Genomic DNA, 11,631 nt, shown 5'->3' with positions numbered 1-11,631 from the left:
AAAACTTATTGAAAAAAAAAAAATGTAAAATTTTTGGAATACATGTAATGTACATATATAAAAATGTAATCATTTAAATCAATGATATAATTGATGTTTTTTTTACTATCCAGGTATATTAATGTAAAAAAACTTCAGAAAAAAAAAATCACAAAGTATAATTTGTTTAACCGGACACTTTGTGTCTGGGAGACTCCACGGCAACAAGTGAAATTAGTAAGAGTCTGGTTGAATGAGATTATGAAAGTTGTTACCTGCCCCTTACATCAAAAACAAAAATTTACCCATTATTTCAATCAAAATACCCCATATAACAACCAAAATATGTACCCTTTTCACCTACAAAAATTCTTTCAAATATGTTAAGAAAATTGTAACAAAGTAAAATCTACAAAATGAATTAGATTCAGTAATGTCTTAAGTTATTGCCCATGCAATCTTTTTGGGTCAATGATCATTTGCTTTAATAATAAATTTATTGCTGGAATGTTTTGTTAATATTAGCAACTCCTATACAAATATACAGTAATCAGTGAATATTTTAAAAGCATATTCATACAAATTAAGCTTATCTCCACATACTCTCATACCATATTTACTTTAGCCAGGCCTAAGGCAGGCTCCACAGTCGTAGCACTTTAACATCAGCACTTGTACTTCACACTCATTGCTCATACACTCATTGCATTCAACCTTCACTTTGTAACAACTATATGTAATAGTAAAAAAATATTCTACATGTGTTGGATAAAAATTTACATTAAAAATTGCAGTATGTAAAAAACTCATTTATTTATTTGTAAACAAGATAAATCATTCTCTCCTATTTATGTTGGATAAAAACTTACATTAAAGAGCATAAATGATATTCATCATTGAACAATAATTGGGGTTTAATCGTGTGTATATATGTCTAATTAACACAAAAAATAATATAAAATAATTTATTTTGCTTTTGGTGCACGTGCAATTCGAACTTCGTTCCATATAGCATATAGTGCCACGGAATTTTTTCGGGATGCAATTAATTATTTTTCATACTTTGAACTTGAAGTAAAATTAGAAGCTCAAACTTTTCAATGGTGGTAATGGTGTAAAGTAAGTAACTTTTGTAACTGTAGAAAAATACTAAATCGTCTGCTCCTGTTTTTGATAGTGAAAAATTACCATTTGTCAGTGGTGGAGCATCTTTAAAATATGCAGTATGTAAAAAAACCTCAATATTTTATTAGCTTATAAACAACATAAATCATTCTCTCCTTTCTATATTTCAGTTATCATTTACAAGTGCATAGTAGTCATACCATTGTTTACATCATACATGAATATAGAAGGCATCAATACATGTGTACACTTGACATTACAAAGTTTCAGTAGATGTCAGGTCGCCGTTTGGACAAATGAACCAGAATTTAAAGCATTCTTTATTATGTACATGTATAGCATTTAGAAGATGTTAGATAAACCTTAGTGGTATCTCATGGTTACATGTATACAGGTGAGCAAAGAATGTCAAATGTACACATATGCTTTTACCATGCTTACAAATGGAATTTCTTCAGAAACCAGATGATTTCATAAAAATAGACATGTTAGCTTCTTTAACTTGTTTAAGCACTTATTTCTGTAATAACAATGTCGCTATGGCGATGCATAAAACATAAACGAACGAGTAGGAGTTGGTTGATGCTGAGGCTCGGATTTCTGTCAGGGTTGGGTCCACATACACCATACCACCTGTAATACAAGAAAATCACTTAAAAAAGTCTTATATTATTGGACTGGCAAGTCACAAAGGGACCCAATAAGTTTTACCTTGACCTTTTAATGTATGAACATTGACCCGTCCCCCTGACCTTGACTGTAGGTCAGTGAATTTTGATCAATATTTTGATCAATATCAGATAAATATGACCTACAGTATTGTTAAACTATATCATTTTTTTCCTAGTTGAAATCCAAGATGCCTGCTGTGACAACCATTTTGTATTTAGCCTGAATAATTGACACTATTTTACCGCTAAATCCTCAATAGGCTTTTATCTATAGAAAATACATATAGTATATATAATAATTGAACTTAGATGTTTATTGTATATGTATTTCTAATAGCAGGGTGATAGTAAGATGATACTGTAAGTTTGACATCTTGTTCTTACCTAGAGTGAAGAAAACTGTGGGTGATTTTTTACCAGCTCCTCCTCCACTGTACCCTGCGATTCTCACAGCATACACAATATTTTTCTTAAGTCCCTGGATAATATATTCAGTGGGCTTTCTGTCAACTCTGACCTCTGTGGCGGTACGGAAATTCTCATTGGCTTGCCAGTAGTAGATCTATTGAAAAAGAAAATTAGGAGATGTTTTAAGAAACTGGTCACCTTTGACTAAGGTTAATTTAAAGAAGGAACTGTAATAATGGTTTAGAATCCTATGTTGTAAATTAAGTAAATTGGTTTGGAGTTCATAGATAAGTTTTTTATTTCCAATAGGTGTCAGGAGCCAACCTTTTCATGTAATCTCAACTACTAACAAAATTCTTTGGTATAACCTTATGATTCAAACCTTATATAAAGGATTTTTTTTTTTGGATAGATTTAAACTTTTGAATGGCTTCATGTAGGAATCTCCTAATGCCCTTAACCCCATATAACTTACCATATATCCTCGGAGAGTATCCTCTGCTACTGAGGTACTTATACCTCTCCAAGTGATCCTAACGGCCTCCGCCCCTTGGGAGTGGACATGCGTTTCCTGGGGGTACAGGAATGGAGCTGTAAACAGTCACATAAGTTTAACATTACATTAATGTTAACACCAAAACATGAAATTTCTCATTTTGATACGTTATCCAGAATAAGGTCCCTCCTCCTACAATCAGCCACATTTGATCCTTATTACAGATATGTAAATACAAAGAGATGCTAATTAACTCATTCACCCATGAAATTTCATAAAAGACTGTTCTAGTCCTTGTTTGAGGTGAATTTAAATACGTCCTTACAGGTGAATGAGTTAAGTTCGCCTGCCTAAAGTTTCATTTTTCTATAACAGCCAGTGATGTGTTACAAGAACAAAATGTGCCATACTTCAGGTAAAGTTTTCTAACTTTGGCATAAGCTAGTTAACACGCCACGACTATGAAGCGGTACCAGAGAACTTACCTGGATTTTTTGTTTCCTGTGTGTACTTCTCACTGAGTGGTCCCAGCCCAGCTGTGTTGTATACTTGTACATCAAACCAGAAGTAGCTGTCAGCCTCTAGACCAATCACAAGGCCTGCATCTCGTTGTCCTTGGTAACGTATAAACTGTTTTAATGGTGGGTCTTCATTATTATTTGCCCAGTAGTTGATCTGTATGGATAAAATGCATATATCAAATACAAGTCCATCCTAACTTTGGTGAATAGGGATATATTTGTATTTGAATTCTATAAATTCAAGTCAACCTGGGATATCTATACACAAACCTGTCCAAACTTAAACTCCTATTTGAGGATCAAGGTATCTAAGGGGAGATAATCTGTGGTAATACTCCTCTTGAATAACTTGAACAGTGACAGTACTGACCTGGTAACCCCTGACGAGGCCTTTCATGGCTGTTCTGGTGTTGGGTACTTGTGTCCAGTAAACTTCCATGGCTGTAGAGTTGAAGCCTTCAGCATTGACCTTCTCTGGAGCAGCAGCAGGCACTGCAATGTCAAGGTCACACAAGATTTAGCTATTAGAATTTTATATACAAACCATTGCCTTTCTCTGGAACATGTAGATGAAATAGACTGACCAAGTTAAGAATTGATTACTTACATCCTTCTGCTGAGTAGATGATGACTTCCGTGGAGTTAGGCCCCCTGCCATAGTCATTGAATGCTTGAACTTTGACCTCATATTTCATGTAATAATTGGTATCACCAACTTGGTGAGTATATCTTGTTGTGTTCACATTGTTGATCTCACGCTGTTGTAAAGAAAAAGTTATTTTATATTAACGACCTTGAATAAAACGACTATTTAAAAAGTAATTTAAATTAAACTAGATTACAATGAACCCCACAAAATCATAGTAATGATTAGTATGTATATATATTTTTTGAAGGGTTTTGATTGTAAAGATAAATCAAATTTGGGATCTTTACCTTTAATTTACTCTCGCATATACACAATTTGTTTTTCAGCAGACTTTACTGTATCCGATATTGTTCTGAGTCTTCTAACATAAGGATTTACTGAGTTTTAATATTCAAGTGTATTTAAGCCACCAAAGGAAGAGAAAAGGATTATCAAATTTAATTGTCCCATACCGAACTCCATTGGTGATTTGGGTCATTGGAATAGGTTCGCCAGTACACCATGTATCGCACATTTGGACCTCCACGGTAAACTTGGGAGAGTACCTAAGGGAGAAAACCATGAAAACATATGCTGTTAAGGTAAAGTAAAAAATAACTATTTCATGCTACATGTCTTAATGAAAACCTCAAATGAGAACAAAATTAGTATTAATATCAAGGAATTTCATAAATCTTACTTTCATTCTACCATGAATTAAAGGACTTTGCTATATAGAGATTGACTACACTACCTGACAATGGTGAGATCACCCACACTTCCTGACTTACCTCCCAGACCATGGTGAGATCACCCACACTACCTGACATACCTCCCATACCATGGTGAGTTCATCCAAAGTTCCTGACTTACCTCCCAGACCATGGTGAGATCACCCACACTACCTGACATACCTCCCGACCATGGTAAGATCACCCAAAGTTCCTGACTTACCTCCCAGACCATGGTGAGATCACCCACACTGCCACCTCCACCATTGACACCTGTTGGGGCTCTAGAGGGGGGAGCAGGCTTGGTTTGGTAAACCTCTGTAAAAGAATTGCTGTAGCATTTCAGTCTTGTATCGTTGGAAAGAAACATTAATAAGCAGGGTTTTTGGGGATGGTATTTGCATAAGTTAAACCTGTCATTTGGACTTAAAACCCCAAAAGTTTTTTACCGAGGTACTTTATTGTTTTCTCTTACTTTAAAACCCACAACTGCACTTTTATCAAGGCCATTAAGTGTTATTATTCCAGGGTTTTCCCCCCTAATTTTGATTGACTTACGTGATGGTTTACTGTGGACTCCGATTCCGTAGGAGTTGGCAGCCTGTACTCTGAACCTATAGCCATTTCCTGGGTCAAGGCCAGAGACCATAATGTTTCTCATGTCCCGTGCATTTCCATCGATAACAGTCTCAATATCAGGTACTCCTGAAAACAAATTAACACAACTTTTATTGAATTTTTCAGATGATATTGATGGAAGTATTCAAGAAGAACAAATCTGTCTAGAGAGGTCATTAATGATGGGTAAATAGAAATAGAGAGTTTTGTCAGGATTGTCTTTGTACAATCATGATTGATAAATGCATTTTTGGACAGGTATTTTTATATAGAGACGTTTTTACATTCGGGTTATTGTGACCTTATATATAGGTGTACATTGATAAAAGTGGCCTTTAGGTGAATGAAGTCTTTACTTTATAGACAGGTTATTGATTCATACTTATATTTATTTATAGAGTATGTAGAAGTGGCCTTTATAGACAGATCTTAGGTAATAATGAGTAGAGATCAGCAAGTATTTTGATATCAATTTTGCATTTATAAACAAATTATTGGTTATAGCTGAAACAGACATGTATACTAGTATATTGAACTAAACTATAAAGGAAACCTGTGTATAGTGACCTTTTTGTGTTTTCCCTTCAGTGGTCGTTATAGACAGGTTTGACTGTACTTGACATAGATGGATTTATCATAGATCTCTACTGACCTGCTCTAACAGTAACCCAGACATCTGGTCGGATCACAGCCTCAGCCTGAATGATGTAGTAGTCGATAGGGCGGCCATTACTGTCTCCAGGGAACCAGTACAACATGATGGTGGTCGTCGTGACGGTATGAGGATCGGCAAACACACCTCCACATTCTCCAGGTGGACCTGTGACATCACATGATCATATGGCAAATTGTCATTCAGATTCACATAGGGTTTTTTTATTTTCTGTGTTTGATTCTCATTTTTATAAACTTTTTATCAATATTCAGAAATGAACAAGATGATAAATTCCTACCCAGAACAGCGAGCTTCCCAGCAGTATAGGCCTCGTTGAGTGGTGTCCTAGCAACACATTCATACTCGCCCTCGTGTTTAAACTGGACATTCTTTATGTACAATCCTTTGGAGTTGGAATGGGTGCCCTGGCAACGAAAAAGTTACTTGCTTAATAATAGTCCTTACAATGCAACAAAAACTGTAGGATCATCCAAAATTAAACAATGGCAATATAATGGATTCAAACTTAGGCAATGGTTACCATACCAATATAATGATACTACATGGATTCAAACTTTGTGAATGTACAGAAGTGGAGTTGTTAACATAAAGGTACTTAGTGTCTGAAAACTTACCAATGTATAATGTACATCATTGGCGATATCCAACTCTCTGCCGTTGAATTTCCAAGCATACATGAGATCGAGAATAGGGTCATACGAAGCCTCACATCGAAGGAAGGCAGTATCGTTGAGGTTGACCTCCATTTTTGGTGCCATAATCCTGTTCATAGATGTTCCCACTGTAAAACAATAATATTCACACTCAACAGGAGAAAAAATCAACCAAATGCAAGACTTTACCAAAAGAGCACTGTTTCCTGATGTTCTATATCCATTACAGGTTTATGGTCTCATTTCCTCGCTATAATATACAGGATATTGACCTGAGTTGAACCCTATGACTTTCTATCTAAATTACAACTTCAGTCGACTCGAGTTGAATTTGTATAAAACTTACATCTGATGTTAACCTGAGTTGAATTTGTATGAAGCATACATCTGATGTTGACATGAGTTAAATTTGTATATAACTTACATCTGATGTTGACCCGAGTTGCATCTGTTTAAAACTTACATCTGATGTTGACTGTATAAAACTTACATCTGATGTTGACCCGAGTTGAATCTGTATAAAACTTACATCTGATGTTGACCCGAGTTGAATCTGTATAAAACTTACATCTGATGTTGACCCGAGTTGAATCCTGAGCTTCGCCATGTTTGTTTACAGCTTTACAGGTGTAGAATCCACCATCATTCTGGTTAATGTTGCTGATGTGTATGTCGCCATTGACACGGATTTCGATATTTCCTCCTGTTGAGAGTGGCATGTTACCGTTTTTGAGCCACTCAATTTGAGCCTTAGGTGCGGCCTCTGGGTTACAGGACAAAGTCAGGTTACCACGCTGAGCGGCGTCCTGACTCTCCTTCATTGGTGATTTACTGAATGTTGGTGCGAAAGCTGGAAAATAAATACCAGTATGTCACACCAAAAAAATAAAACAAGAACTGAAGAAAATTTAATCACAAATGGAAGTACAAACCATAAAGATCCACTGCATCAGTGACAGAGGCCATATTTATTAACATTCTGTATAAGCCACAATTAGCTGAGTGACAGAGACTGTATTAAGCTATTTAGACACGCTCCATTAGCTGAGTGACAAAGACTGTATTTAGCTGTTTAGACACACTCCATTAGCTGAGTGACAAAGACTGTATTTAGCTGTTTAGACACACTCCATTAGCTGAGTGACAAAGACTGTATTAAGCTATTTAGACACACTCCATTAGCTGAGTGACAAAGACTGTATGAAGCTATTTTGACACACTCCATAAACTGAGTGACCAAGACTGTATTAAGCTATTTAGACACACTCCTTTATCTGAGTGACAAAGACTGTATTAAGCTATTTAGACACACTCAATTAGCTGTGTGACAAAGATTGTATTAAGCTATGCAGACACACTCCACTAGCTGAGTGACCAAGACTGTATTTAGCTGTTTAGACACACTCCATTAGCTGAGTGACAAAGACTGTATCAAGCTATGCATACACACTCCACTAGCTGAGTGACCAAGACTGTATCAAGCTATGCAGACACAAAGACTGTATTAAGCTAAGTTGACAAAGACTGTATTAAGCTATTTAGACACACTCCATTAGCTGAGTGACAAAGACTGTATTAAGCTATTTAGACACACTCCATTAGCTGAGTGACAAAGACTGTATTAAGCTATTTAGACACACTCCATTAGCTGAGTGACAAAGACTGTATTAAGCTGTTTAGACACACTCCATTAGCTGAGTGACAAAGACCGTATCAAGCTATTTAGACACACTCCATTAGCTGAGTGACAAAGACCGTATCAAGCTATTTAGACACACTCCATTAGCTGAGTGACAAAGACTGTATTAAGCTATTTAGACACACTCCATTAGCTGAGTGACAAAGACTGTATTAAGCTATTTAGACACACTCCATTAGCTGAGTGACAAAGACTGTATTAAGCTATTTAGACACACTCCATTAGCTGAGTGACAAAGACTGTATTAAGCTATTTAGACACACTCCATTAGCTGAGTGACAAAGACTGTATTAAGCTATTTAGACACACTCCATTAGCTGAGTGACAAAGACTGTATTAAGCTATTTAGACACACTCCGTTAGCTGAGTGACAGAGACTGTATTAAGCTATTTAGACACACTCCATTAGCTGAGTGACAAAGACTGTATTAAGCTATTTAGACACACTCCATTAGCTGAGTGACAAAGACTGTATTAAGCTATTTAGACACACTCCATTAGCTGAGTGACAAAGACTGTATTAAGCTATTTAGACACACTCCATTAGCTGAGTGACAAAGACTGTATTAAGCTATTTAGACACACTCCATTAGCTGAGTGACAAAGACTGTATTAAGCTATTTAGACACACTCCATTAGCTGAGTGACAAAGACTGTATTAAGCTATTTAGACACACTCCATTAGCTGAGTGACAAAGACTGTATTAAGCTATTTAGACACACTCCATTAGCTGAGTGACAAAGACTGTATTAAGCTATTTAGACACACTCCATTAGCTGAGTGACAAAGACTGTATTAAGCTATTTAGACACACTCCATTAGCTGAGTGACAAAGACTGTATTAAGCTATTTAGACACACTCCATTAGCTGAGTGACAAAGACTGTATTAAGCTATTTAGACACACTCCATTAGCTGAGTGACAAAGACTGTATTAAGCTATTTAGACACACTCCATTAGCTGAGTGACAAAGACTGTATTAAGCTATTTAGACACACTCCATTAGCTGAGTGACAAAGACTGTATTAAGCTATTTAGACACACTCCATTAGCTGAGTGACAAAGACTGTATTAAGCTATTTAGACACACTCCATTAGCTGAGTGACAAAGACTGTATTAAGCTATTTAGACACACTCCATTAGCTGAGTGACAAAGACTGTATTAAGCTATTTAGACACACTCCATTAGCTGAGTGACAAAGACTGTATTATGCTATTTAGACACACTCAATTAGCTGAGTGACAAAGACTGTATTAAGCTATTTAGCCACACTCATTTGCTGAGTGACAAAGACTGTATTAAGCTATTTAGACACACTCCATTAGCTGAGTGACAAAGACAGTATTAAGCTATTTTAGACACACTCCATTAGCTGAGTGACAAAGACTGTATTAAGCTATTTAGACACACTCCATTAGCTGAGTGACAAAGACTGTATTAAGCTATTTAGACACACTCCATTAGCTGAGTGACAAAGACTGTATTAAGCTATTTAGACACACTCCATTAGCTGAGTGACAAAGACTGTATTAAGCTATTTAGACACACTCCGTTAGCTGAGTGACAAAGACTGTATTAAGCTATTTAGACACACTCCATTAGCTGAGTGACAAAGACTGTATTAAGCTATTTAGACACACTCCATTAGCTGAGTGACAAAGACTGTATTAAGCTATTTAGACACACTCCATTAGCTGAGTGACAAAGACTGTATTAAGCTATTTAGACACACTCCATTAGCTGAGTGACAAAGACTGTATTAAGCTATTTAGACACACTCCATTAGCTGAGTGACAAAGACTGTATTAAGCTATTTAGACACACTCCATTAGCTGAGTGACAAAGACTGTATTAAGCTATTTAGACACACTCCATTAGCTGAGTGACAAAGACTGTATTAAGCTATTTAGACACACTCCATTAGCTGAGTGACAAAGACTGTATTAAGCTATTTAGACACACTCCATTAGCTGAGTGACAAAGACTGTATTAAGCTATTTAGACACACTCCATTAGCTGAGTGACAAAGACTGTATTAAGCTATTTAGACACACTCCATTATCTGAGTGAAAAGACTGTATTAAGCTATTTAGACACACTCCATTAGCTGAGTGACAAAGACTGTATTAAGCTATTTAGACACACTCCATTAGCTGAGTGACAAAGACTGTATTAAGCTATTTAGACACACTCCATTAGCTGAGTGACAAAGACTGTATTAAGCTATTTAGACACACTCCATTAGCTGAGTGACAAAGACTGTATTAAGCTATTTAGACACACTCCTAAGCTGAGTGACAAAGACTGTATTAAGCTATTTAGACACACTCCATTAGCTGAGTGACAAAGACTGTATTAAGCTATTTAGACACACTCCAATAGCTGAGTGACAAAGACTTTATTAAGCTATTTAGACACACTCCATTATCTGAGTGACAAAGACTGTATTAAGCTATTTAGACACTCCATTAGCTGAGTGACAAAGACTGTATTAAGCTATTTAGACACACTCCATTAGCTGAGTGACAAAGACTGTATTAAGCTATTTAGACACACTCCATTAGCTGAGTGACAAAGACTGTATTAAGCTATTTAGACACACTCCATTAGCTGAGTGACAAAGACTGTATTAAGCTATTTAGACACACTCCATTAGCTGAGTGACAAAGACTGTATTAAGCTATTTAGACACACTCCATTAGCTGAGTGACAAAGACTGTATTAAGCTATTTAGACACACTCCATTAGCTGAGTGACAAAGACTGTATTAAGCTATTTAGACACACTCCATTATCTGAGTGACAAAGACTGTATTAAGCTATTTAGACACTCCATTAGCTGAGTGACAAAGACTGTATTAAGCTATGCAGACACACTCCATTAGCTGAGTGACAAAGACTGTATTAAGCTATTTAGACACACTCCATTAGCTGAGTGACAAAGACTGTATTAAGCTATTTAGACACACTCCATTAGCTGAGTGACAAAGACTGTATTAAGCTATTTAGACACACTCCATTAGCTGAGTGACAAAGACTGTATTAAGCTATTTAGACACACTCCATTAGCTGAGTGACAAAGACTGTATTAAGCTATTTAGACACACTCCATTAGCTGAGTGACAAAGACTGTATTAAGCTATTTAGACACACTCCATTAGCTGAGTGACAAAGACTGTATTAAGCTATTTAGACACACTCCATTAGCTGAGTGACAAAGACTGTATTAAGCTATTTAGACACACTCCATTAGCTGAGTGACAAAGACTGTATTAAGCTATTTAGACACACTCCGTTAGCTGAGTAACAAAGACTGTATTAAGCTATTTAGACACACTCCATTAGCTGAGTGACAAAGACTGTATTAAGCTATTTAGACACACTCCATTAGCTGAGTGACAAAGACTGTATTAAGCTATTTAGA

General features: G+C 36.2%; 1 protein-coding gene across 1 annotated transcript in view; it reads right to left on the bottom strand.

Annotated features, from left to right (window-relative positions):
• Window positions 1-1,094: 1,094 nt before the first annotated feature.
• Window positions 1,095-11,631, bottom strand: part of LOC138320647 (contactin-3-like) — a 32,928-nt gene continuing 22,391 nt past the window's right edge. The window contains exons 14-26 of the mRNA XM_069263777.1: window positions 7,075-7,356; window positions 6,468-6,634; window positions 6,131-6,257; window positions 5,830-5,997; window positions 5,118-5,264; window positions 4,783-4,877; window positions 4,302-4,394; window positions 3,808-3,958; window positions 3,571-3,692; window positions 3,165-3,354; window positions 2,659-2,774; window positions 2,160-2,337; window positions 1,095-1,737 (exon numbers count right to left, since the gene is read on the bottom strand). Coding sequence (XP_069119878.1) covers window positions 1,619-1,737; window positions 2,160-2,337; window positions 2,659-2,774; window positions 3,165-3,354; window positions 3,571-3,692; window positions 3,808-3,958; window positions 4,302-4,394; window positions 4,783-4,877; window positions 5,118-5,264; window positions 5,830-5,997; window positions 6,131-6,257; window positions 6,468-6,634; window positions 7,075-7,356 — 1,955 coding nt within the window. The 3' untranslated portion in view covers window positions 1,095-1,618. The remainder of the gene's footprint in view (window positions 1,738-2,159; window positions 2,338-2,658; window positions 2,775-3,164; window positions 3,355-3,570; window positions 3,693-3,807; window positions 3,959-4,301; window positions 4,395-4,782; window positions 4,878-5,117; window positions 5,265-5,829; window positions 5,998-6,130; window positions 6,258-6,467; window positions 6,635-7,074; window positions 7,357-11,631) is intronic.

Source organism: Argopecten irradians, chromosome 4, assembly GCF_041381155.1.
Source record: "Argopecten irradians isolate NY chromosome 4, Ai_NY, whole genome shotgun sequence".
NCBI lineage: Eukaryota > Metazoa > Mollusca > Bivalvia > Pectinida > Pectinidae > Argopecten > Argopecten irradians.
The sequence above is the reverse complement of the archived record's forward strand: the minus strand, read 5'-3'. Positions and strand labels throughout refer to the sequence as shown.